The following is a 26,410-nucleotide window of genomic DNA, read 5'->3' on the forward strand; positions in this document are numbered from 1 at the left end:
AGTCGTTTTGCATCCACACAGCGGTGAATGTATTCATAAAATTGCCAGTCCATAATGCGATCGCAGTGCTAAGAGTTGCGACGAGGTTGTACAAGGATATTGCTCAGACGTTTCCAGCGCGGTGTCGGGGACGTTGAATTCGCGCGCGACATGTCCTTGTCCATTGGTTTTGTAGAGGAGATTGTGGAAGAGCGAGGACGACTGCTGATAGCTTCGTGGTCGGCGAGGACGTCCTCGAGCCGAACGTCTGAGTCGGATAGATGCGAGTCCTTTGGATCGAGGATCTCGATGAACTTGGATGGAGTATCGCGCATTTTGAACGAAGGATGCGCTAAAGCGAGAGGAGAATATAGAGAGCAGACCGATATAGGTTTGTTTGGCGGGGGGTCACGAGGGTGTTGTATAGTAGGTGCAAGCGCCAAATGAGACAAAGAGCGTCGCAGATCTAGAGCTTGCAGAAGGGAGCTTGGGTGTTTCAGGATTTGAGCGAGAGGAAGAAATTTGGCAGAAGAGGGTCGAGGGCAGAGGGGCTTTTCTTTAAAAGAAGAAAAAAAAAAATAGAAAAACAGCCAGTACGGATGGAAATGAGATCCGATCCAGCGTATGCAAAAAGGAAGCCAGTCTGGAGCCCTGCAGTGGAGCCCGAGTGAAGATCAGGGGAGTAGAGGAGAAGTGATTCGATAGTCCGACTATAAGATTCGTCCACGGGCTAATTAGACTAAATATTGAATATCGGACTTCTGAGGGAGACTCGTACGAGTCCACGTAGGTACTAGGCAGTAGGTGCTAATTAAATCCCGCCAAAGAATAAATAAAAAAAGCACAAAGGAACAGAGACAACGAGCAGGGAGTACAAAGACTACAAAGGGAAATTAATCCCAAAACACACACAGAGAAGTAGGCCACCCCTAAGAGTCCCCTCAGTTAGGAACCCCACAATATTCAGACGTACAGACTCCGTAAGAGTCCAGAGTCCCCTTTCGGCAAAGATATGACTGGCCTCTGACCTACGGGGTTCTTCGCAGTGGATGCTAACCCCCCACAAGCGGTGATGATCAGCAATTTGGTGGCGTCCGCTGACCATTGACCGTTAGCAGTGAAGAACCGGGAGTTCGTACCAGATCTCCTAGATGGAGCACTTGCGTGGCCCATGCGATGGTCAACTGAGCAACTTCTGGGGTTTGGACCGCCTTAGAGCAACTATCATATGCTGATATATGCTCATTGCTCTGAGGACGTTCTGCTCTCAGCTACCTACTCCGCCCGTATGCTCTCCCCTCTTTCCCTTTCGCTCAGACGCTTACTCTGAAACTGGCTACGATAGTCCGCTACTACAACTAGCTTGCGATTGTGGATGCTTCCCTCCATCCTTTAAGCACCATGACGTCGAAGGCAGAGTTTTCTGCTCACAGGCGCTTTTACCCTATTTTATTATCCAAATTCACGGGTCTTGCGTAGGTGTTCAGGGTTCCTACAATGTAAGCAACGATCGGCTCCAGGACTGGGAGGCGAGAGTCTTGTTTCTATAAAAAGAACGAATCCGCCACAGCTCACATTGTATACTGTATGGACGCAATAGTTCCTTCACCCTTTCAACGTGCTACATTATTTACTCCGGTAAATCGGCACTGGGAACATCCAATAAGACATATTCGTAACAACAGTCCTGACCAGTCACTCAGAGATCCTTGGAACGCGAGGGATAGGCAGTTATCGAAGAGGGTGTACGTAGTCGGATTCGCCCCAATGAGCCTCTCCGCACCGCCCTCCAGGGCTGAACCTCAATGGATGTGCGATATGACCACCTCTCCACATGAATTCTGTTGCCCACCCCAGTGGAGATCCAACCGGGGGTCTCATTTGTGATAACAGAACACTTACGTTGCGCCGATATGGAATTGACGATTGACTCGTGCGATCTCTTTGCCACAATCGGGTCCCTACTTTGCACAGCACACACGTCAATTCGAATTGCAGCTCAATTCTTACCTGACCAGAAACCCCGCCACTGCTATCTCTCCCATCGATTACGGAGTAGAATGAAACAAATGGCGTTGGACGGATCATCACTGCGCCTCCGATCGAGTCATTCCGATACACTCGTCGCACTGCGATGGCGCAGCGGATGTCAGCCTTGGCCGACCAAAATGCCTCACTACAAGTATTCAGTACATACTCCGTATTTTTCAGGGACAAAAGAAAGCAAGGCATGTTCCAATCTCCCAAGCTTCCAAGCCCCAGACAAGGCAGCAAGGATATCTCATCGAGCAAAACAGTAATTTGATTCGATTTTCGGCCCAAGAGGCCATGCACAAAAAACCACGTTGAAAAGCCATAAAACAAGAAAACGCCTCGTGATAATTGAATTGTGAACCCAACATCGGACTCCGCCTCGGTCCTCGGTATCATCTGTGCACGTTCTCGCCAATCGTATCGACGCCGTACCTGGGCGCTGGGGAACTCCGTCCTAGCACCACCTCCACGACCCGTAGGAATATGACCGGGAGAAACTGTACTCGTACCGCTCTGTCGCTCTACCTCGTAGAACGACGGCAGTCTCACAACCTCATGCATCGCATCTCCGAACTGTCTATTATTTTAATTCCATGTCCGTCATTTCCACTGCGTCGGCCGATCCCATCCAGAGGATGTTGTTGCATCTGTCCCCGGTTAGCTATTTGATTTTGATTTTGAAGGTGATGAAGCTTCACATACCGGATCAGAACGAGACCCAGTGCTCCGGTGGGCTTGCCGTCGATGAACTCCTCTGTGTCGCGCAGCAAAACGTTCATGTATGAGTCGATGCTCTCGAGTGTACCCTTGTATTCGGTCTGGCCCCACTTGAGGCGGATGAGGACTTCGGTGCCGACGCTGTAGAATTGTTAGGTTAGCAGACTGCATGGCATGGCATGTGAGGATCTGCCAGGCGGGTGTTGGGCTGAGGATTGCTTCACGGGGCCGATTGGATTGGGCTGGGGTGGGGGAGCATACCGAGCCTGGAGGAATGGGCGGGGGTTGAGTGGTTGGAACTGTGAGATTCAAGTTAGCAATTGGGTTCATTTGCAACCAGGCGTGACTCTTGGATATATGATGGATGCCTTTGAGCTCGACGCCGGGCTGTGGATGAGGGGAGACGTACACTCATTGTGAATGTGGTTGCACTCGAAAGAGTGGTGTGTAGAGAAGGGGTATATGGAGGAGGGTCGAAACAGAAAGAACAAGGATCCTGGTGCAAGACTGCTAATCGCAAGTTGGCGAGGATATCGGAGTTGGCGACATCGCGAAAATGTGAGCTGGACGGGCGGTGATATCTGGCCAATGAGCGATCGTTTTATCTGACCGCCTTTGGCAGCTCCCATGGCCATGTTTGGCTTTCACGTCGTGAGATGCTTTACGGAGTTGTGCTAATGGTTCACATTGGCCTTGATTCTTTGGGTAATAAATATTTTCATTGCATTGCTCATTCCATCGTCACCGTGTCCCTCTCACCACCATACTCCGCATCGTAGTCACAACCAGCTAATATCATAGTAATACATCGAAAAGCACGCCCTCCAGAGATGCAATAGCTGTTTGCTGAACAAATCTGTGACTTCTGTCCCACTTTAGCCTCTCTGAGCAATAGGCAGCCCCATCACGCTCATCTGCCGATTTCCTCCAGAACTCCTCCATCGACACACATGAGGGGTTTCAAGCCCAGACCCTTGGTCTTGATAGAGTATGCCAACTCAAGAATGGGCCACCATCATCCGATCACCTCGCGGGAATTTAACGGCTGAGAGCCCAGACGATCTCAATGATGCTGACTTCTTCTCCCTTCTTCTCATCATAGTCGAACCACTCGCCTTCCATGAGATCGATGCCAGTGAAAGTGGTGGTGGATTCAACACCCTTGGCTTCCCATTCACCCTGATGAATCAGTCAGTAAACTCCTCGCTACCTTAGCAGAGATCTTCTCACATCAGGCTTGAACTCAGTGAACTCGAGGCCGCGGCAGTCCATCTCGATCACCTTCTGGCTGGTCTTCTTCTCCTGGGTCTCATAGGCTTTCGGTCCACTGGTGATTGACGCAGTGTGGGTTTTCTTCATGATCATTAGTTTAAGCTCAAGAAACATGTAGAGTTCATCAATTTTGATAACGCCATAGATTGTTTTGATTAAAAAACAAAGCCAACCATCGGCAGGAACAGGATGAAAGCAAGAACTTACCGTGCAAAGACGACATTTCCAAACGAAGTTGGCTTCACCGCGGCTGCCGGGGATTTCATGAACCTCCTAGTAATCACCGTTAGACAAATAGGGTAGGGAGACAATGAGAACAAGTCAGACATACAAAGCGGTTGAAGCTGACCCAGTTGGGATGAGTCTCACGACAAGAAGTGCATTGCACCTTGAAGGTGTAGAAGTAAGGGTTCTCTTCAGTATCAGTGGGCTGGAGAGCAGTGACGCTGGATTTTGATATTAGCTGATGATTCGTATGACACTCGCTGGAATTGGAGTGGGGCGGGGAGGCCTGAAATTTCCACGGCCAGACAGGTATCAACTTACCCCTCGAGCTGGGCTTGGACAGTAAGAGCAGGCATCTTGAAGTATGTATGGAGGCTGTCGAGGACGAAGTAAAGTTGACCTCGGGATGCGGGGTGGAGATGCAAAATGTTTACAGCTACACTCGTCGATATGCAATCGCATTATGCCTGGTACTCGAGATATTTCCCATCTCAGTTTAGTGCTCCGAGAAAAGGTGACGCGGGTTCGATTTCCGGTCATGGCGCTTTTTTTTGGGTCCCACTTTGGTACTACCGAGGCACGGTGAGACTATCAATAATTATGCCAAGCATGGAAGACATGATAGTATGCATTTCAAAAGGATACAACAGCTGCAATCAAATGTTGTTCCATATCGGAATCGCTCAGAAACACCGAGTACAAGTAGCACTCGGCCACAAAAAGCCCGTAGAAAGGATTTAGAAACGTGGATCAAGCAGCAATACTTGAAGATCTGGATGCTGTGAGAGGTATACTTCCAGCAATTTTACTGACTGGAGAGAGCTCAGAATGTGAGTGAGAGTGGTGCCTTCCTGTTTTGGAACTCTCACTCTCCCTCACTCTTCCTTTTCTTCTCCCTCCTTTCTTTTTCTCTTCCTCTTCCTCTTCTCCACCTCCATCTCCCACCTTCACTCACCACAATCCTTCTGTCCTTACCAAGCTTCACTCTATCCTTACCGACCTTCATTCTGTCATTAGCGACCTTCATTCTGTCACTACCGACCTTCATTCTGTCACTGCCAACCTTCAAACAACAAAATAGCCTCTTGTAGCTGCCTCACACTCGCTGTTGCAGAACCTCCCAGGATGTGCTAGGGCCGGAGCTGCCTAATAACTAAACCACTGAACCTTGCCATTCAACCCTTTCCAACAACAAACTAGTCTCTTGTGGCTGCCGCACACTTCGCTGTTGCAGAACCTCCCAGGATGTACTAGGGCCGGAGCTGCCTAATAACTGAACCACTGAACCTTGCCATTCAACCCTTTCCAACATCAAACGAGCCTCTTGTGGCTGCCTCACACTCGCTGTTGCAGAACCTCCCAGGATGTGCTAGGGCCGGAGTTGCCTAATAACCAAACTGTTGAACCTCACCTTTGAATGCCCTTTCAATAGCCCGCGTTTTTCTTTTTCGCTGACCATTTTCACTTGACACTTGGTTTTGCGATTTACCATTTCGGTCGTACCTTGTGTTGATGTTTCGCCCTACGTCTGCCACCCCCCTATCTTCTTCACCTCTTTCTTTTCTGCTCCACCTTTCTTTTCTCCTCTCTCCACCTTTCTCTTCCTTTTCTCTTGTTATTTTCTTCTCCTATTTTCTCAAATCTTTCACATAAGCACCTTGACTGCATTTTCTATCCCTTTGCCTTCCTTCAGGCATCGTTGTTCCTAGATTTGTACAGGACTTCGTCATGTCTGAAGGAAACCAAGCATCCAGCCCGATGTGGGTAGATGATGAGCCCGTCAAACTCAATGTCTTTCGATGTGTTCTTCTGGATACCTCATCAAGCCAGCTGGGGGTCTGGAACTAAGCTGCTGAAAGTGTCAGACTCAAAGTTGACTTTTCAACTGAGTATGTGGAGCCTCGCATTGACATTGGGCTCAGCATCAAGTGGCGTGACGGGACGGTCTCCTGTGAGAAGCAGCCGGCGCACATATTCTTCCGGATGATCTATGACCAAATCAAGTCATTGGAAGCCTTACGGATCGTTGATCGCAGCGTAAGCTTTTTATTCCACGGCCATGCAAACCTGGCTCGCAGTGACTGACATGAGTTAGAATACGTCTCTCGATACAAAGGTTGAAGGATCGAACGGAAAAATGCCCACCAGTCATGTAAGTTGAGATATTCCATCTCACCCCCGAAGGCTTCTGCTGATTACGGTTTCACACAGAACTACACAGATGATCTACCTCTGCCATTCTACGAAGTTTACTCACAGAGTACCCACCGTGAACAAATCGAGGTGTTCAGTGAGCTGTACACAATGGGTCTCGAAAAAAGACGAGTGGATAAACTGGTCTCCGAGAAACAACTTTGGGTCATTGCCATTGTCCTAGAGCCTGGCGCCTCCCGATTTGGACCTGGTCTCTTCAACAAAAGTAGGATATATGGGGATCAGACCACAACAGTCCACAAAATACGCGATAAACTCTATCAAGAGCAATGTCTTCACTTTGTGGTGAGGGCAAGTGATCTTCAGAGCGTCGTTGAAGATTTCCAGAAAGAGTGCAAGAAATCATCCAAGAGCCCCCTGGCCCAGTTCTTCCCCAGACATCCCCGGCAGCCTTTTCTTCAGGAACGAGACTACGCCTCTGCCGGAAAACGCCCCTATGTCAAACCTGAAGTGAACTACGGATTCCGCAACTGGTTCTACTACAACACATTTGTCGGGTACGGAACAATCATTGAACACGAGAACGAGTTGAAGCGTGTGGAGAACGGCCAACTCTTTGAAGCCAAAATCCAAGTCTTTGCTGTTTCGCGAGAGGACTCTAGTACCTACATGGCCTGTATGATGATACCGGACTGGATTGAAGGCCTTCGAGTGGGCAGCACTGTTCATATTCGCTGGCAACCATCTGACCTGACGGCTTCGGTCGCGGAAACTGATGCGCAGAACGACGAAGATTTCATGACACTTGAGCAACTTGAGACCATGAACCGATGGACAGGAGAAGTCATTGAACCGCTTCCAGCTGCGCGTAAGGACACAATCTCCTTGATCATCCACCGTCCATCAAAGGAGACTCCCGGTGCCCGACAGCCCAAGCTTGCCAGCAATTTGAGAAATGCTCCATTCGAAAAGGTCATGGTCAAGATTTCAGTGAGCTGTCAACCTTTCAACCGATTCCTGGCATGCAATCGCGACTTGCAACATTGGTCGAACACAGAAGTATGCCGTGAATTTCTTGGTGGTGACTTAATGGCTCTTCCTCAAGTTGATTTGCTGGGGGACATAGACAAGGATCTCATCGAAGAAAAGTTTGCACAAGGTCGAGTCAATCCTGACATCCGAAAAATAATGGACGAACTGCCCAACGCGCGGGGCCGATTCTTCAACATCACAGGTCCAGCAGGAAGTGGCAAGTCCTATGTGATGGTCATCTTGTCTCTGTTGATGCTCAAAGGTTCCAAGATGTTCTATCCTGTACACCCTGATGGTGCAACTGGAGATTGGATGGAAACCTTCCACGAATCCGAAAAAGGCACCAGGGTTGTGAGAAAAGAACCGGAGAGGATATTGCACAAACCGCAGGTTGTATTGTCTTGTCCAACGAACTTCTTGGCGAGCGAGAATTGTGTCAAGATACAACGCGCCGCCGATGATCTGTTTACTGGCGAGCCTATCATGATAATACGCGTTCATCCCCGGGAGTTAGAGTTGCTCATTGCAAAGCAGAGTTACACTCGCCGCGAGCAGTATCCCCGAGTCGCAAAACCCGAACATGATCAAGAGGTCGAAGAAGACATGAGCGCAGAAGGCTTAATCAAAATTCTCAAGGAAGTCCTGGAGCATTACCGAAGATGTCTCCCTTCAATTACTTCTGTGACACCAGGTATCAATGACAACAGGCTTCAGTTAATGGGCCACTCCCTGGGTCACAGAATGCTCCAAGTCTGTGGTATTATTCCGGGATGTCCATGGGCCGTGTCAGGAGGATATCCCAAGTTCGTGGATTATCACCTGGCTATGTTGGAAGGAGAACGGAAGCTCAATGACAAAGACGAGCTCGCTTTCGAGACGGACATGAAGCGGCTGGCAAGAGACACCATGGCCAAAGCGGACATTGTTGTCGGGACTCCATTTGTTCTCGGCACACCGCTTATGTGCCATGGTCTTCATCCTACTGTGGTCTTCATAGACGATGCAGGGATGAGCAAGGAAGCTGACCTTTTGCCTTTGATTACGTATTACTTTCCGAAGGCATTTGGACTTTTCGGCGACCCAAAGCAGCTGCAGCCAACAATACTGTCAACCACGGCGGAAAACCCATTTCGTGAGCAGATTTCGGTGTCATTGTTGTCGAGGATGATCAGTAACGGCTGTGGAACATTCACTTTGGACCATCAGCATCGGCTCACTGGTCAAATTCACCACTTTACCAATCGCCTCTTCTACCGCAACGAAGTATCCTCGCAGAACGCAAAGCATCTGGACCCACTCGAATGGGCGTCGAAGATCAAGGAACACAATTTCCGCAAGTACAACGTCAACTCGAACGTTGTCTTTTTGAACCTACCGAGAAGCCAAGAGACCAGCGTCAAAAATTCCTGGGCGAACCGAGCACATGTGGTTGTGGGTCTTGATATTGTCTATGACCTTGTCTCCGATCATACGATCCCAATCGCTGACATTGTCATTCTCGTTGGATACGATGCCCAGAAAAGAGAGTACCTGGCTGAGATCTCCCGCCGCGTTGACAGCCGACGTGAATTCGAGTGGTTGGATATTCGCATCTGCGTAATTGAGACATTTCAAGGCAACCAAGCTCCCTTTGTGATCTTCGATCTTGTGCGTTCCGATACCTTGGGTCATATGAGATCGGCACATCGTTTGAACGTTGGGATGACTCGTGGAAGCTTCGGTCTCTGGTGTTTGTACAACGAAAATGCTATGAAGAACAGACACGTTGACCGCAGCGCCTTGGTTGTTCGGGGAGATGTTAGCCCTGGTTAAGGATTGTCGACTTGGTGCCACAATCGCAGGGCCTCGAGCTAGGTAGTTTGCTAAAGCTGGTTCGGGAGATTCAAGTGTGTTGGCGAACGGGGACGTGAAGTCGGAGGACGCAAGAGCCGGAGACTGAGCGAGACCTCTGCCAACAGTGAACTTGACAGATAGAAAATTGAAGAAATATTTCCAAAAATATTCCCCAAAAAATATCCCATCTGCAGGGAATGTAGACAGCCATATTGTAATCATTCCAAGGTTATCATTGTTACTTTAGGGGAAGCTAGTTGATGCAAACGTGTTCATTCGTTCTGCTGTAATGACTGTGGTCTCCTTCTTTTTCACATCCTCCTGTTTTCTACTTTTTTTGGGCGACGGTACCAAAATTCAACTAGCTTTCTTCCAGCTTTGGCTTCTTCATGGGTGGCTCTGAGTCCTCCTCATCGTTGTATCTTAGACGACCGGTCCGCCGTGGCGTCGGGATTGGGAAACTAGCCCAGCGGAAGGGTCGCGTTGACGAGGCCCTGTTCGGTAGATGGCTCAGCCACCACATGCGGCGAGCTACTGGGGATCTGATACTTGTTGTCCGCTACTTGGTAGATGAGGGGTGGTGCGAGTTCCACTTTCCGAGTGGAGCGATACTAGCTGTTACGAGTGAAAGGACAACCAGCGTAAGCTAGTACAATACTGATGAAACAAGGGGTTTTTGGACCAAGGGTTGTTAATTGGATAATGAGGTGAACTAGCTAAGAATAGGGAAATGAGGGGCAGTCGAGGTACCCGCTAGTCACGTGGTAATATTAGATAATCCCCTTGATCTCACTCTCCGCCGCCACAGTGGCCCTGAGAGGGGCGAGCTTCACCCCCGACGGCACAAACAAAACGCAGAAATGACAGGAGTGGAGCGATTCGTGCAAGAAACAAAAATATGTTTGGTCCCGAAGTGACCGGCAGAAATCACGATGAAAGTAGAGATAAAAGGGATCAATGCGAGTGTCCCGTCATAGAATCGAGACAGCTCTACTTGAGTGCTGCTTGTTCCAGAGGTACTGAGAACCCTCATGTATCGCTTTTCGGGCTTCTCTCGACAATTCGTGCACCGCCTTTTGTTCAGGTCACCGGTCGTGGAATTGTACGCAGTCAAAAAGGCTGCGTTTCCTGCTGACAAGTCCTCATAGGTACCTCATCCCTGCAGAAAATGCTGCGAGATCGGGCGCTTCCATTTTTGGGAGACCCCCGAGGATTCGTGACTAGGAATAGGTCATAGGAAAATTCCGTTGGGAAGCGAAGTGGGCTATCCGTAACAGGATCGTCGGTTTGAGTGAGCTTTCCGATCTAACATCCATAATTTGTTAGACATACTGTATTGGTGATGTTGATCATGATGGACTGGAAATACCTCTCACCGGTCTCTAAGTTCTGAAAACAGACAGCCAGGCATGTCTTGTCTCATGTCTGACCAAGACAAAGTACTGCCCCGGAAGGGGTTCCCACCCAGTTCACATTGTGTTCTACCATAGAAAATGATGTTGGTGAATGGGTGAAGATGAGGCGAATGTAAGAGAATAGGATTGAGACAATGGGTACGAGAGATGGAGAAGAGAAGAGAGAAGAAGAAGATTTGGGGGTTTATATAGGGAAAGGATGGCTCCCCGGGGGTGTGATGATGTGAAAAGACGTTTCGAAAGACGGGTGGAAAGGCAGTTGGAAAGAGAACCGTTTATGTGTACACTCAAGAGAATAGGTCTGTTCACGCGGAAGCAAGAGGTGCCAAAAATGGATACAAAAAGGGAGAGAAATTGGGAAGCTTCAAAGGGAAAGAAAGATTTGATTGTCTGAACTATGGGATTTGCCTACTAAATAGCAAGCAAAACAACTGACATGATGACAGTATCAAAAAGAAAGCACTTGGGCAGCAATAATGGGGAGAGCATACACCCACTACCACTACAGTAGGTACTTTTAAAACACCCCTTGGCTAAACTTGAAGCTAGGGAGATATACTCCGTAGTGATCATCAAATTACTACCCGAGCAAACACGGTAGGTGGGTTGAAGTCTTTATGAAAGTCCGGAATAAATGGAATAAAATCTATTCTTATAAATCAAAACAAACGCCAATCATGCCCAAGCTATCGCTCATCAAGCACGAATCAAACAAGCTATGTACATCAACGTAAATTACAACTCATGAACATTTCGACATTCTCAAAGGCGGCTCTGCTGAGAGTCCTGACCCAGAGGCTTTGTGGAGAAGGAGTTGAAGAACTCATTCAGAGCGTCAACAGTACCGGTGCCCTCAACCAGCTGCACAGTGCAGGCAACGTGACTATCGGGGCGAGTAACAACAACACCACCCTTCTCAACGTCGAAACCAAGCTTCTCGTGGGCAGCGAACTGAGCCTGGGGGACACGGACGTCGGGGATGTCGTCGGCGTAGAGGTGGTGGTGGTAGTCGCGCAGAACCTGGGGGATGGAGTCGACGTCGATGGTGTTCTTGGAGCCGGCGTAGATGACGGAGAGAGTGAAGAGCTTGGAGTGGGGGTTGTGACGCTCGAAGAAGGAGACGTCGGCAATATCGGGTCGGCGGTAGGCGGACAGGAAAGAGCGCTCCTTCTCAAGGTTGGCGGCAAGGTCGGTGATGGCCTTCTTGGTCTTAGTCTGGTTACCGGCGAAGACGAAGATACGGAAGGATCCGTTGGTGGGAACCTCCTGCTCGAGCTCGACAAAGTTCGAGTCTGCGAGACGGGTGACGGTAGTCGGTGTGAAGGCACGACCGGGGGTCAGGTGGACACCGGGGATCTGGAAGAGAGGAGACTTGGCGGCGTGGTTGGGGGACCAAGTGAAGACGTTAGGCTTGTAAGCCACTCCGTATCCACTGGTGAACTCGCAAGAGGACTTGAAGGTCTTGACAAACTCGTCTTCCTCGCCGGCGTTGCCAACGGCGGTGTGGCTGGCAGAGCCAACCTCGCCAGCGTTCGGGCGGCGCTTGGAGAAGAGGGCGGCGTATCTGGCGTCAAAGTCAAGCAGAGTCTCGGCAATGTCCTTGCGCTCGCTCTCGTAGGTGCTGAGGGTAGAGCGGTCGGCGAATCCACTCTCGACGGCGTGGATCTTCCAGGCCATGTTGAGAGCATCGTGGAAAGCAGTGTTCATACCCTGACCAGCCTTGGGCTTTGGGATTGTTAGTATGCAGAATTTGGAGAATGTGGGGAAACTGACGCTGTGAGTGTGGCAAGCATCACCACCCATGAAGACACGCTCATCAAGAGTGTACTTCTCAGCGATACCCTGTCCAATAGGGTAGACAGAGTACCACTCAACGCGGTCCCACTCAATCCAGTATGGCTTCAAGATGTTCTTCGCGGTCTGCTGGACCTCCTCAGCAGTGGCGGTCTTGCGGGGGTTCCAGTCGGCATCGGTGGAGGAAGCGATCTGAACGTAGAGGCGAACCATGTTATCCTCGCGGGGGATAACCATGATGGAGCCAGCGTCGGAGTGGATAGTACACTTGGTCTGTGCGTCAAATTGTTAGATTGCATGTTCAGAATTCGATTTGCCTGGAGAAACTTACCTCGATGTCGGGGAAGTTGGTGCGCACAACACCGTCCATAACACCCCAAACGTAGGCGATGGGGTCCTTGTGGTGAATCTTGATACCGAGCTGCTCGCGAACGAAGCTGCGGGCACCCTCGCCAGAGAAGAGGTACTTGGAGCGCACATTCTCAATGACATTGGTGTCCAGGCACTTCAGGTTGACCTCGACGGGGTATTCAGCGTTGGCACCGTCGTTGTTGAAGCCAACGATGGTCCATGGGCGCTCGACGGTGGTACCCGCCTTCTCAATCTCATCCAAAAAGACGCGCTCGATCTTGCCCTGGTGCACAAGGGTAGTGAAGGGGTAACGGGTATCAATGAAGCGGGGGCAGCTAGGCCAGCTGCCAGTTCGGGCAATGCCAGCTTCGCCCTTGGGGTCCCAGAAAGCGACATCGTACACCTTAGCGGGCTCGTAGGCCATGATGGAGCGCTTGAGACCGAGGTTGCGCAGGATCTCGGTGGATCGCGGCTGAATTCCGTCGGCGCGACCAGTGGCGGTCGGTACGGGACGGTTGTCGATGTGCTTCACCTTGTAGCCCCATCGTGACATGCACAGGGACAGGAGCAGACCGACGGGGCCGGCGCCCACAATGACAATGTCATAGTTCTCTTGAACCATGTTGGCGGCCGAATTCGGATGGTCGGTGGGTATAGTAAGGTAATATGAGGAGGATGAGGATATGTGCGGAGTATTTACTATAATGAAAGGTGGAGGGTATCACAGTATCATCCTATACGGAGAGAAGAAGAGAAAAAAACGAGGGCCATGACTCGCCCTATATACTATTGGCAAACTGGGGTAAGCGGGCAGATTGGGTGTTGGACTGAAGCAACGGAGAACATCCACGGCATTCAGAGTCGGGTAAATCGTGGGGGAGCACCGGTTCGAGGGACTGGGGGTAGCCAATCAGGGCGGGTAGAAAGAGAATTGTGCATGATTTGTCAGGTTCACAAACACAAGCGTCGTGTGGGGACAGTGCTAGGGTGTGGAATGTCATAATGCCGTCGTTGATCCCCGTGTTGGAGGCATGAGGACAAATGGAAACGGTAGTGGCCCACGGTGGTAGTTGGTTGTGAGTGGTGAGAAGCACCTGCGCTACTCCACCCGGAAGTGTTTTCGGTAGGTGGAGTGGAGTCCACGTGATCTCCACCTCGGCAGCCCTGCCCGGGATTTCTCTTCCACTTCCTCCGTTCACACTGCACACGATCATTCTGGATCCGAGAACCCTTTCCCGTCCACATCATTGGTCCTGAGATCTGTTTTGCCGCGCTGCCCGGGTAGTTTAACCTGGTACTTGCAGTGCCGGAAAACCCGATTTCGTGTGCCATGTTCGTGCCTGAGCATCCTTTTGATCTGCCTTGGAATTTGACACTAGTTCCTCGGTCAAGGTAATGGCAATTCAGTCGGCTGAGGTTTTACTTGGGGGTGCTATTCCTACCCAAGTATTGCCCCCTTGTTGACCCGATGAGCTATTGATTTGCTCAATTTCAAATCTAACCTATCTGGACAAGAATCTCACATTCCATGCCCCTGCTTTGATTTCCTGTGTAGCCCAGTTTCGTCTGTAGACGCTCGGACATCAATTGAAATGGACATCGAGGACTTGTGGTTAGGTAGTGGAGAGAAACGAGATGGGTCGCTTAGGGCAACGCAGGCCTCGGGACATGGTTGAACTGCCTCAGAGAGAGCCTTCAAGTGGTTTCCCAGGCTTCAACTCACAGCCGCAGCTCACTACTTTGTACCGGGGTAATAAGGCCAACGACACCAGCGTCAGTAAACTGCTTCCAAGGTTCCCGTGATGGGTAGATCTCCCGAGGTGTCAGCCAACTAGACTACGAGGCAACCCCAAGGAGGATAATCAATCGTCCTCAGGCCGAGATCCCCGTGACCGAGAGCAGAACGCAGCATGAAGCCCCCATCTCAGTCAGAAAGCTGGATCGATAAATAGTTGCAGATATGGGTTTCTCGTCATGGAGTAGTCCCCACATACTACCTACGGTGGCATATTATCCATCCACTAGAGAGCGACCGATAGAAGCTTGCATGATAAGGCTGCCGCTGACTGATATACGTTCTAGACAAGAGGCTCCATTGCCCTTGAGGCTGATGGAATGTTTCAGGCTGCAGTGTATTAAGCTTTCGTGATATATGTATACTAGGGTAGCAGAAGATGGAGAGTTGAAAATCAGTATTCATAGAGATTAAGATGAGAACTCTGAACTCGGAGTAATTTTCTGACATAAAACATAATTAATTCAAGGGATAGAAAGATTGAAAGATAGAAAGATGGCGAGATGGCGAGGTTGGCCAAAAAAGTTGAAGTCAGAACGGCGCTTGCAAATTGCACGTGGGGCGACGTCATGAGGATCACGGGTGTTGGTCACCGCTCTCCTTTTCCAAGGCGTTGATATTCTCAGTGACTGAGACATCTCAGATATTCCAAACACTCCAAACATCTCAGACAATCCCTCTGTTATCTATTTTGGTTTTGGGGGGTTTTACAAAATGCATCGAGCGCCACTCACCAAGATCTAAGTGGAGATCGTTCGAAATCTCATCGCAATGACGGGTCCGATCCACACCTACGGTCCAAGCTGCTTGCTGGTAGATGAGCATGATCGGGCCGATTTTCAAGATTCTTCACCACCAGAGATCCGATCGCAGTTTTTTTACATCTCAGCGTTGCCGATCGATGATCCACTAGCTCCTCTGCCGCCCCCTGCAAACCAGGCAACCGGCGTGGAGAGACTTCCGCCCAAGCCATTCTCAGCCAGGGACAATATTGCCTTGGAAGAAGCTTGGAGCGATCTGAGAGAAAGAAGCAAGACTCGGAACGCAGAGAGCAGCAAACCTACTCCAACTGCATCGAGTCAACCTCACGGGATCGCTGTGCCGGGTCATGACTCGGAATTGAATGTTCGACCGCGTCGCAAGACACCCAGTCGACAAGACCACTCCCTGGTGGAAAGCAGAGGTAGCACTTTGAGTAATCCCTCTTCAGTCCTGGACGAGCTGCCTTCTCGCAGCCACAAGAGCGGCGTCACTTTTACCCCCAGTACTGCTGCCCCAACGCGGGCACAGGAAACCGGCAACGATGAACCTGAAGGCTTCTCATCAGACGATGGGGCAAGGCATGACGACTCTACGGGTATTAGTGTAGACCGAAAAAGAGCCCGTTCTTCATCCATCAACGAGTCCAGCGCAGCCAAGCGAAGGAGCAGCTCATTGTTGGAGGCAGAGCATATCGATGAAGGCGGCGAGATGGGAAGTTTGCAAGAACATCAGTCTCGTGGTGCAAGTATGAGTGGATCTCCATTCATACGAGCTCCGGTATCCCAGTCCCATACGCCTCTTGGTCGATCGTTCGAGTCAACCTCTTCGAGGGAAGGGGGCCAAGAATGGCAGGCTGATGTGCGAGCCAGTGCCCCGAGGAGTGCACCAAAGCCCTCGAACCTGAGAAAAACTCTCAGCCTGGATCAACTAACCCAGGACTCACAACCAGATCGAACAGAAGAGCCAAACACACAGTCAAAAATCCCGGTCGGCGTTTCCCGGCTGCATCTGGTTGAATTGCCAAATCTAAAGGTAAGCGTCAATTCGCTCCCACCCAGTGATGTGTTTTAGTAACCTCGGCCCTCAGATGAAACCAATTTACTGGAGTCCTCTGCAAGACATATCTAACGTTGTCCGAGCTACTTGGTTTTACAAAAATACGATGTTCCCCGTCGAAACGGAGATGGCGAACAGATTGGAAGAGGGATATCTCGAGTTGAAGCCTTGGACCGATACCTGGCAAGATGAATTGAACAGCTGTGTGGATAACGGTGCCGATGCCGAGATGAAGATTGTCCACCCACTGTGGGCCAAACCACCTGCCGCTACCGGTCGACCTACAACCGCGCAAGATGATCCGAGTGGTGATACCGCATTAGGTGACACAGAAGAATCCATCAAGTTTGATAAAAGCCAGGCTGCCGGTGGCACTGCCTTTCAAACCGAGAGTATTAAGCCATATCTGACTTCCAGCGCCATCTACATCAACGCAACTGATGCCCAGGTGCTACGACCCAGCTTACTGCCCTCGGCCTCACGAGGGCGACGACCTCTGGGTGCGATAAGAAAGGGTCGACAGATAGGAACCCCCGTGGTCCGAGGCTTCAGTAGGAAGCTATGGGAGCAAATTCACCCATCCAAGGCCAACCCCATCGATGTTCGCCACTATATCCGCAAGACACAATCAAGAGATTCTGCAGTTCCCGGAGGACAGGTTTGTTATGCCTGCAAGATGGAAGAGTCGCGTCCACCCCCAACAGACCTTGTTCTGGTCATCCATGGGATCGGGCAAAAGCTTTCAGAAAGAATGGAAAGTTTCCATTTCACCCACGCCATCAATGCCTTCAGGCGAGAGGTCAACATGGAGCTGAATAACGAACCTGTGTGGCCACATGTACGCGAGGATCATGGAGGAATCATGGTTCTTCCTGTCAACTGGCGCACCAAGCTATCTCTAGATGACCCAGATGTCGAGTCCGGCATTGAAGATCCAGCCAACAACCACTTCTCTCTTGACGATATCACGCCTCAGACTCTACCAGCTATTCGATCATTGATCAGCGATGTCATGCTTGATATCCCCTACTATCTATCACACCACAAGCCGAAGATGGTCAAGGCCGTCATACGGGAAGCAAATCGTGTGTATCGTCTTTGGTGCAAGAACAACCCAGGATTCCAAGAAAACGGCCGGGTACATCTCATTGCGCATTCACTGGGCAGCGTCATGGCGGTAGATATCCTCAGCCAACAACCAACACACGTTCCTCACTTCAATTTCTCCGACATTCCTTTGCATAGCGACATATTTGAATTCGACACTAGACACCTGTTCCTATGTGGAAGTCCGGCCGGGTTCTTCCTGCTTCTGAACAAGGGTACGACCGCAACCCATCTGGCCATGATCTGAGACTAACAATCTTATAGCTAGCCTGCTCCCTCGGAAAGGCAGAAGCAAGCCAGGAAGCGACGGTGATGATCTCCTCCGGGGTGTCGCCGGGGAAGCCGGACAATACGGCTGTCTTGCCGTGGACAATCTGTACAATATAATGCACACAACCGACCGTATGCGCACCCCCACTAGCAATGCATCCCCTCACTAACCTAAAATGCAATAGCTATCGCCTACCGCGTCAACGCAGCAGTCGACTCCGAACTCTCCAACACCCTCAAGATGGGCACAATCCCCAGTTCAACCTCGACATTCTGGCAATCATTCGGTAGCGTCTTCCGATGGAGCTCCACGCCCTCAACATTCATGGCTTCTGCCCCCACCCGCCCCGCAGCCATCTCCAAGCTGCCATCCAACGTCGAGCTCGAAACTCATGACTTTACCCGTGAGGAAATAGCTGAGAAACGCATGCTTCTCCTGAACGATAATGGGCAAATCGATTACTACCTTTCTGGTGGTGGTGGCCCGCTGAATATCCAATATCTCAACATGTTGAGTGCACACAGCAGTTACTGGACGCTGGGTGATTTCGTGCGCTTTCTTGTTGTTGAGATTGCGAGGAAGCAGGGAAGGGAAGGGACATTGATTGCCTTCAGGGCGGAGAAGAAGAAAGGATGGAAATACTCGAAGGGGTGAGGTTGCATTTTGTCATGATTGGCGTTTTATCTCGGTGCAATTGCTTGTCTAGACTAGAGTACCACATTTGGTTGTAATATTCGACTTCGATAATTTCAGATCTATCAAGACTTATAAAACAGTTGCCCAGGTGATCAATTCGGTGACTACCCAGGTGATGCGAAGTAGGCGATAGACTAGGTAATGGGGCCAGGCTATGAGGCCTCTATGCAATAATCCAGAAGCCCCAGGGCCACAGGTACTTCAAACAGCCAGTATATAATAACCCAGGGGAGCAAAGCTATTAGTCCAAGCCTGCCTGGTCGAGTTGGCCCTGCGCTATGCGTAGAATGCCTGAGTGGACATCGCTAGTCTGCCTGCTAGGAAGCCCCTGGTTCGATTCCGGCAACAGGTCCCCTGGGGAGGCTTGGGTTCTTTTTTCTTCTTTCTTTTTGCTCTACACTTTGAGCCGGAAGGTAACTACGTAGAAGCTAGAAGGAAACTTAACAATCCTCGCAGAGACAAGCCAATAGCGATGAGAAAGTGTAGACGATGCACAGAAGTGAATTCTTTCCAGATATCAACAACACGTTGGCAGATTTGCTAGAAGAAGCACAAGCGAGCCCCCATTTTAAGGCTCGCAACCCTCGAGTTCTGTTCCTAGATATTATATCCTTGCAGGTCCAATGATCGGGGAAAGCAGCAATGGTATATCTTCGGGTGCAAGCTCCTTTTCGGTTATAGGAACAGCCAGCGTCGGAGGTTTTCGATTCAGCGATTTGAACCCGCACCCCTGTCTCATCCGAATAGGTAGATTTGATTTGGGCTGATCTTTCTGTGTCTTCGACTGCGTCAAGCCTTCAGGGTCTCGAGTGTCTGATCCTGTGTTTATCGGCTCAGACGAGCTGGCCGATCCTTTCTCTCTCCCCTGGCAACATTCGTCAGAGTCGAGTTATAGTATTTTACCAGCTCGCTAGCAGTGATAATTCGCTTTCGGCTTTTGATGCGATCTACCACTCTCACCCAGCCGGCTTTCAAATTTCCGTCGAGGCCATACGGCTGAGCTTCGTTGATGAAGTATACCCAGTCCCTCAAAACCTGCTCGGCTTTGTTCTTGTCGATTTCAAACCACTCTTGATGCCTTGTGCTGCATTCCGGATTCATGCACCTTCGCTCGTCCCGCCATTCTTTAATCAGTTCGTGGTGGATCAGGGTTTCGACTCTCTGGGCGTAGCTAGCTTCACTGCTAAACACGAGGTTCGGTTGGTAGCCACAATCCGACCAGTGCTCCAAACGATTTGAAACGGGCCTGGTGGTACAGCCGATTTTCACAAATCCTGGTGAAGAGCTGCGGTCGAAGATATAAACCGACCCAGGAGAGAAGTCCCATTTCTGAAGCGGGTTGATGAGTTTCTGGTAGACGGATTGTTTGGCAGAGGGGGTTTCAACGTGACGGCGAAACTCAGAGCGGGGAGCCTGATATGTTGTTTGCCCAGAACTGTTCATTTGGGGATTGCGCAGCTCTGAATCCAATGGATTTCCAATGCTATTGGGGGCAAGTTCTCCGATACCTTTGGAGCTTGATACGGGTGTGTGTGCGCCATCAGTTATGGAATATGCCTCCGTTGCAGCAGACGATGTTGCAGAGTAAGAAACGTTGCAGCTGATAGTAGACCGGTCATCGCTCAGGTCAGGGTTGGGGGTTGCTGGACTACCACAAGCACGTTCGCGGACTTTTTCCCGTTGTGAACTTCCGGCAGGCTTTTCAGTGCTCAAGCGAAGAAATGTTTGTTCCTGAATTTCAACTAGCCACCGCTCGGCGAGTGGATTCAAGAGCTCCAAATCTTTGATGGAAAAATGGTGTTTGTACGTAGTGCAGCAAATATACTGGATGTATTCTTCCAGAAAATTGATGCACACGGTTCTCGAGGACGATTCCATGATTTTGCGGTGCAACTTGTGTGCATGTTCACTGCATTCCCGGCGACAATACCTTGTACACCTTGTACCTTGTTTTGTGATGTAGATGCAGCGTGTTGGCCCCGAGGTTTGGAGATCATTGAACGATATAAAGGCAGAGACTTTAGGCACAAGAGACATTCTGCCGTGTTGGAGACACAGAAGGCAGCGGAGATGCTCCAAGAAATGTATTCTTCAAAGTATAGAAGTAAGAATGAACTAACTTGCAGTTTCAGAGCGTATTCAGGGCCTTGCGTGAGTCAGAGAGGGGTTTAGAGGTCATCATTACCCTCATCCATGGACGTTAATTGTGTGTATTATACTGCTGGGCTGTGCCATCGTGTCAACCTATGGCTGTGCTCATGGTCATTCCGTCATCCACTCATTCTGGTTGGCAAATGATACACAATATTATCTACAAATCAATGAAGTTCCAACCCAACAGCAACTCTCATCGGGATCTAAAAAGAGTCTAGTCCGAACCATGTACATTGCCCATCATCAGAGCCTCAACAATTTCCCCACGACTAGCCACTCCACTCCCAGGCCGCAGCACCAACAGTGCATTAGCCTTGGCAAGGCTCCCCACCTTAGACGACCTCTGCCCAGCACCCTCAACCCCCGTACTAGTCGCATACAACCGGCCATCCGAGCGCGAACCCGTAATTACAGCACGATGGTATTCCGTACGCTTAGAATCAAGCGGGAAATCATGAGTCAAGACAACAGCCACAAGCGGCAACCCAAGCTGTGGCGCAAGCCACGGTTTCGAAGCCAGCGCTTGCGAACTGTGTCCCAGGCCGGTAAGTTTGTGTAGAGAAGGCAGAACAAACAAGTTCAAGGTTACCAAGGCCGAAGCTGGATTTCCAGGGAGGGAGAAGATGAGTTTTGATTGGCGTTCTTGCTGGGTGTTATCGCCAGTTGGTTTGAAGGGGATTGTTGCGAATGTTGTTGGTTTGCCTGGTTTCATGGAGACGCGTCCGAAGTGGATTGTTCCGCCGAGGGATCGCTCGATTGTCGGTTTCAAGAGGTCCAGTTCACCCATTGATACCCCGCCCGTGGTTATTATTACGTCGACGCTGGTTGAGGCCCGGCCAACTCCACGGAGGGAGTCGCGGAGGGCATGTTCGAGTTCGCTGGCGGGTGTGTCGCGTGCGATGCCCAGATCAATGGTTTCAAAGCCCCAGGACTTCAGGCAGGAGATGAGGGATGGGCGGTTGGAGTCGCGGATCTGGCCGCCCGTTAGGGCTCGGGGGTCGTTGTGCTCTACGAGTTCGTCACCAGTGCTCAGAACGCCTACCCGTGGCTTGCGGAAGACCTTGACGGTCTTGGTGCCAGTTGAAGCTAGAAGTCCGATCTCTCCGCCGACGGGTGTGATCAGGTCACCGCGAGCAAGGATCTTGGAGCCCAGGGAGACATCGCTGCCTGGCTCGCGAACGTTCTCGCCGGGCTCGATGTCATCGGTGAGGATCTCGATTGTCGCCTCCTCTTTCCCGTCAGGCGTGCAGGAGGCCAGGGTCGTGTCTTCAACCATGACCACGGCATTTGCGTTTGGGGGAAGAGGGGCCCCAGTGGTGATTCTGGCGATGGTGCCGGGCTGCAATGGCTCCAGATTGCCGCCGACGTTGGCGTGAGTAATGGATGCCACGGGGAAGATACCCTTAGTGGACTGTCCGGTTGATTTTGTGTCCGGTGCGATAACTGCGTAGCCATCCACGATACTAGCCCGATATGCGGGCACAGATTCAGCCGCGTAGATGTCTTCGGCAACGACCGAGCCTATCAAGGAGGTGGTTACTGGAACTTCAACCACTTCTGGGTCGGGGGTTTGCTCGTTTATTCGCTGAAGAGCTTCCTCAACAGAGAGCATCGGATAGGGTGAAGAGCGATAGCGCCGATTAGGACCTGCGCTCGGGTCGTTGGACTGCGGTCTGTCCGATGGCGCTGTATGTGCTTTGGGAATCTTGTGACCATGTCCATGTCCATGATCATGGTGATGGTGGTGGTGATGATGATTGTGTTGGTGTTGGTTCTGTTTTTTTTCACCAACACCAGCCTCCGATTCTAGCTTCTTCACACCTCCAGCATGGAGACTCCGTGAATTAGCACCAGCAGTCTGTACACAGGCATGAGGCAGAAGCTTCACGACTGCATCAAGATTTTCAGTTGCTCCTTTAGGTGATCCGGGCAATGTGATAATCAAAGACTTATCACGAACACCAGCAACGGGCCTAGCCATCATGGCAACTATAGGAATTAGCAAAGTAAATAGTCTCAACGCAACACCTGGTGAGGCGATTCTGATGCCACTTACAGGGTGTCACCTTCAGGGAAGCAGAAATCATTCCATGTCTTGAATAATCGGTTAGCTCGCCCATATCGATATAGCAAAAAAAAGGAAATCAACCTACATCAAACCCGGCGCATGGCGATGGATCAGGGGAGACACTGCCTAGTGATGTCATCAGCATTGGACAATTAGCCAGAGACAGAATCACAAACCTCAGGAGTATTGTCCTTGACCGCGAAGCCTGTTCCACCGCTGAGTAGAATGAGATTATACCAGTTAGGGCCATCAGCCCAATCGCAGACGGCTTGTTGGATCTTCAATACATTGTCGGGGACGATCTTGAATGCGGGGGGTTCCCACTTCCCCTCCGCGGCCAGAATGGGCCTCAATGCATCTACAACCTTGTCGGATGCAGGGTCTTCTGAGGCTGTATCTGAAACAATCAGAATGGCGGCTTTTAGTTTGGAGTCCATGATGTGCAGTCTTGGGAAGTGTTGGTGGGGAAGCACGGTCTTTTTAAGTGGACAAGCATCGGACTATCGCCAATCTCCGACTATCTACTCCCTACACATAACGGGTGAGCCGCGGAGATTGGAGGGTCTTGGTTTTTATGTGTCAATTGCTAATAAAAATAGTCCTTTCTATCAATTTTACAATATCCGATCATACCCACACGTGGAGTCAGATCGTTAGTTTCAGGTTCTGATTTCAAGTACCCGCATGCTGCCATGAACCCTCCATTGCCCTCGGCAACTACTCAAACACGACTGAAAGAAGGTCAACAGGCTGAGATGGAACAGGCTGAGATGGGATCATATACAATCTCGTTTGAACTATCGGAGCGAGATTGTTCGAGTCGGCTAGGGCACCCACACAAGTGCTTGGCAGATACAAAACTCATAGATTTCTACATTTGATTCACAACATTCCTAATATAACAGGCAAAAGCTCAAGAGTGCGGCCTATAATTCAATACATATGATCATCAAGATCATGAATGCAATTTAGCAAAACCAAGCGGTTCTACATGGTCGAATCCGGACGCCCCAATGCGGTGTATAACAAAACATGAACATGAACTGGGAGAGAGGAAACAAAGAGGCGAATCGACTCTGCGCGGGACATATGTGAAGAGCCCCGGGAGCTGTTTGCCGCGCGGATATGGAGCTCTTCTCTGAGTTGGATCGGCTCAACTTCAGGCTGCCTCCAGAGTCGCTGCCTTCTGGGCGACGAGAAGACCAACAATCAGACCGAACAGACCGAGAACGGAGCTGAAAATCTCAACGACGAGAATCTTGACGAACCTGCAAAACAGTGTTAGCCCAAGGGTTGCACGATGCATGTCGGGGATAACCTACAAGCTAGGATCGGCAGCATCAGCCAAGGCGGCTCCACTTCCGTTCACACCCACGGAGATACCGCAGATGAGATTGCAGACTCCGACCGTGATACCTCCCCAGAAGACCGCGTATCCGGTGTAGTAGTTGCTAGAAGTGTGGATTGCGCCTTCGGGCACTTGGCTGAGCTTGGAGGAGAAGACGATGGCCATGATGACACCGTAGATAGCCACGACTTCACAGAAGATAATAGAGATCAAGTTCTTGGTTCGGATTCGGGGAGCGCGAACACCACCTCCGACGATCGATGATCCGGTAAGGAAGATACCCCTAAACAAGATGCGATCAGTATCGCGAGATGCATTCGTGTGGTTCATGTCCAACTTACCATGCTGCGCCAACAACCGAGCAGCCGATACAGACAGCAATTCCAATATTCGCCCAGGCGTAAGGAGAAACTTCCTCCAGGAAACGGCCGAACTAGCACATCGCGGGTTAGCAACTTGTGGTGTGGGGTGGTACAATGTGACAGGTTGCATACATTGAAAGCTTCACCCTCGCCGTGGAAGAGCATATCTAGAAACCAGACCCTCTCGTTAGCTGCCAGATCGCACCTGGATCCTGCGGGAACGTACACAATCCCACCACGATGAGAGCGGCGGTGGAGACACCGGCCGGGTAGAGGTAAGCCATGGCGACCTCAGATAACCTGATGACGAAAGAATGAAATGGCCAGGATCGTGAAAAACGCAGCCGATAAGATGAAGCTCAGGATGGAAGTGATGGGGGGACTCGGTGGTCGGACCGGATTAACTGCTCCGCTTGGGCGGTGACAACGCGATGTGCTTCCCCGGACGCATTGCTCCATCGTTCTCCCTGCTGGATAGTTTTTTTGAAAGGAGAGACACTTGTCAAGGTTCTTATATTGGTTTTGCAGCAGTTCAATCTCGTCACGCCATATACGACCTCCGATAACCCGCGACCGTCTACTACCCCTGACTTTCACCGAACCACTATCTCCGTCACAATGGCCGCCTCCGGGGTTGGGTCATACTCGAACCCCTTGAAGAAATTCAAGTGAGTGCTCAACGTGCGCAGATTAGCTGTGGTATTGCATTGCTAATCTAGCTGTCTAGGCTGGTGTTTCTTGGCGAGCAGAGTGGTCAGTAATCCCAAGTCCAAACTTCAGCCACATGCGCTTTGGGCCATGAGATGCATTGAAATGCCAGAATCTAATATGAATTCCAGTCGGTAAAACATCATTGATCACCCGCTTCATGTACGACTCCTTCGACAACACATATCAAGCCACTATCGGTATCGACTTTTTGTCCAAGGTGCGCCACATCGTACCCCGCATAGGGAGCTCGGTCAATTTGACTGTGTTTCCTGGTATACTCTCTGCTCTAAGAATGACAGCTAATTATTGTTGTTAGACTATGTACCTTGAGGATCGAACAGTCCGTCTTCAACTTTGGGATACCGCCGGCCAGGAGCGCTTCCGTTCACTGATTCCTTCCTACATCCGAGACTCGAGCGTCGCGGTCGTGGTTTACGATATTTCGAATGCCAAATCCTTCCAAAACACCCGAAAATGGATTGATGACGTGCGCGGGGAGCGTGGAAGCGATGTCATCATTGTACTTGTCGGCAACAAGACCGATTTGAACGACAAGCGCGAAGTCACCACAGCGCAGGGTGAAGAAGAGGCGAAGAAGAACGGATTGATGTTTATTGAGACCAGTGCAAAGGTCGGGCATAATGTGAAGCAGCTCTTCCGGAGAATTGCTCAGGCTTTACCAGGCATGGAAGGCGAAGCCAAGCAGGGAGAGAGCACGAGTACGTTTACAATGACTTTCTGCGTCACTCCGCATACTAATCATCTCTTTAGTGATTGACGTCAATATCAACCCCAAGGAGACTACCAACAACGACGGCTGCGCCTGTTGATTGCACCCATCCCTCGTCCTTATGTGCCCAAACTTGATCACGAAAATCGAACCTGTCCATGATATTCTACCATTTTCGAATATGTACATGTCTTCTTTCCTTTGCTTGCTCTTGAGTCGATAGCGCGTGTGTCTAGATTTTTCAGTACCGACTGCGGTCGTGTCCAATCTCTTTGCTGAGTTCCTGGCGGGAGACAAGGTGTTTTGAGTTTCTCTTACCCAGCATCATATCTCTTTCTTGTTGCAGTTGGCTTTTATTCGCTTGATTTCCTTTGGGAGGTCGTCTGTTCGCCGACAGGGCACCATGCTAACATATTTGATACGCTTACACAATGAAGCTGTATAGCACAGCACATCTGTCCTTAAATACGCGCACATAAAATACCACTGAATAATACTCACCCAACTCCAAGGTTATCACTTTCAAACAGAATCATAGACAGTT

The 26,410-nt window shown here is 50.3% G+C and overlaps 10 protein-coding genes across 10 annotated transcripts; 3 read left to right on the top strand and 7 right to left on the bottom strand.

Moving 5' to 3' along the window:
- Positions 1-68: 68 nt before the first annotated feature.
- Positions 69-314, bottom strand: N7506_001116 (uncharacterized protein; the record flags this gene model as incomplete). The annotated part of the gene is made up of 1 exon (XM_056950412.1): positions 69-314. One exon carries the CDS (start codon positions 312-314, stop codon positions 69-71), a length of 246 nt encoding a protein of 81 aa, XP_056816327.1.
- Positions 315-2,593: 2,279 nt separating this feature from the next.
- N7506_001117 (small nuclear ribonucleoprotein F) lies at positions 2,594-3,145 on the bottom strand (the record flags this gene model as incomplete). The annotated part of the gene is made up of 4 exons (XM_056950413.1): positions 2,594-2,660; positions 2,716-2,871; positions 2,992-3,029; positions 3,140-3,145. 4 exons carry the CDS (start codon positions 3,143-3,145, stop codon positions 2,594-2,596), a joined length of 267 nt encoding a protein of 88 aa, XP_056816328.1.
- Positions 3,146-3,768: 623 nt separating this feature from the next.
- Positions 3,769-4,583, bottom strand: N7506_001118 (CXXC motif containing zinc binding protein; the record flags this gene model as incomplete). Its single annotated transcript, XM_056950414.1, has 5 exons — positions 3,769-3,909; positions 3,961-4,083; positions 4,210-4,275; positions 4,334-4,448; positions 4,549-4,583. The coding sequence occupies 5 exons, from the start codon at positions 4,581-4,583 to the stop codon at positions 3,769-3,771; spliced, it is 480 nt and encodes a 159-aa protein (XP_056816329.1).
- A 1,948-nt stretch (positions 4,584-6,531) lies between these two features.
- Positions 6,532-9,225, top strand: N7506_001119 (uncharacterized protein; the record flags this gene model as incomplete). The annotated part of the gene is made up of 1 exon (XM_056950415.1): positions 6,532-9,225. The coding sequence occupies one exon, from the start codon at positions 6,532-6,534 to the stop codon at positions 9,223-9,225; it is 2,694 nt and encodes an 897-aa protein (XP_056816330.1).
- Positions 9,226-11,423: 2,198 nt separating this feature from the next.
- On the bottom strand, positions 11,424-13,428 carry N7506_001120 (putative FAD monooxygenase; the record flags this gene model as incomplete). Its single annotated transcript, XM_056950416.1, has 2 exons — positions 11,424-12,728; positions 12,787-13,428. 2 exons carry the CDS (start codon positions 13,426-13,428, stop codon positions 11,424-11,426), a joined length of 1,947 nt encoding a protein of 648 aa, XP_056816331.1.
- A 1,944-nt stretch (positions 13,429-15,372) lies between these two features.
- On the top strand, positions 15,373-18,451 carry N7506_001121 (DDHD family phospholipase; the record flags this gene model as incomplete). Its single annotated transcript, XM_056950417.1, has 4 exons — positions 15,373-16,395; positions 16,451-17,741; positions 17,791-17,928; positions 17,982-18,451. The coding sequence occupies 4 exons, from the start codon at positions 15,373-15,375 to the stop codon at positions 18,449-18,451; spliced, it is 2,922 nt and encodes a 973-aa protein (XP_056816332.1).
- An 867-nt stretch (positions 18,452-19,318) lies between these two features.
- Positions 19,319-20,371, bottom strand: N7506_001122 (GIY-YIG nuclease family protein; the record flags this gene model as incomplete). The annotated part of the gene is made up of 1 exon (XM_056950418.1): positions 19,319-20,371. One exon carries the CDS (start codon positions 20,369-20,371, stop codon positions 19,319-19,321), a length of 1,053 nt encoding a protein of 350 aa, XP_056816333.1.
- Positions 20,372-20,861: 490 nt separating this feature from the next.
- On the bottom strand, positions 20,862-23,152 carry N7506_001123 (bifunctional molybdopterin adenylyltransferase MobB/molybdopterin molybdotransferase MoeA family protein; the record flags this gene model as incomplete). Its single annotated transcript, XM_056950419.1, has 4 exons — positions 20,862-22,636; positions 22,704-22,741; positions 22,801-22,841; positions 22,892-23,152. The coding sequence occupies 4 exons, from the start codon at positions 23,150-23,152 to the stop codon at positions 20,862-20,864; spliced, it is 2,115 nt and encodes a 704-aa protein (XP_056816334.1).
- A 722-nt stretch (positions 23,153-23,874) lies between these two features.
- Positions 23,875-24,709, bottom strand: N7506_001124 (H(+)-transporting V0 sector ATPase subunit c''; the record flags this gene model as incomplete). The annotated part of the gene is made up of 5 exons (XM_056950420.1): positions 23,875-23,983; positions 24,038-24,346; positions 24,405-24,496; positions 24,558-24,592; positions 24,652-24,709. 5 exons carry the CDS (start codon positions 24,707-24,709, stop codon positions 23,875-23,877), a joined length of 603 nt encoding a protein of 200 aa, XP_056816335.1.
- A 334-nt stretch (positions 24,710-25,043) lies between these two features.
- Positions 25,044-25,966, top strand: N7506_001125 (Rab family GTPase YPT6; the record flags this gene model as incomplete). Its single annotated transcript, XM_056950421.1, has 5 exons — positions 25,044-25,093; positions 25,153-25,178; positions 25,265-25,353; positions 25,453-25,855; positions 25,908-25,966. 5 exons carry the CDS (start codon positions 25,044-25,046, stop codon positions 25,964-25,966), a joined length of 627 nt encoding a protein of 208 aa, XP_056816336.1.
- Positions 25,967-26,410: the final 444 nt, after the last annotated feature.

This window comes from Penicillium brevicompactum (assembly GCF_028827555.1).
Source record: "Penicillium brevicompactum strain IBT 35665 chromosome Unknown utg000001l_segment0_segment0, whole genome shotgun sequence".
In the NCBI taxonomy this organism is placed as follows: domain Eukaryota; kingdom Fungi; phylum Ascomycota; class Eurotiomycetes; order Eurotiales; family Aspergillaceae; genus Penicillium; species Penicillium brevicompactum.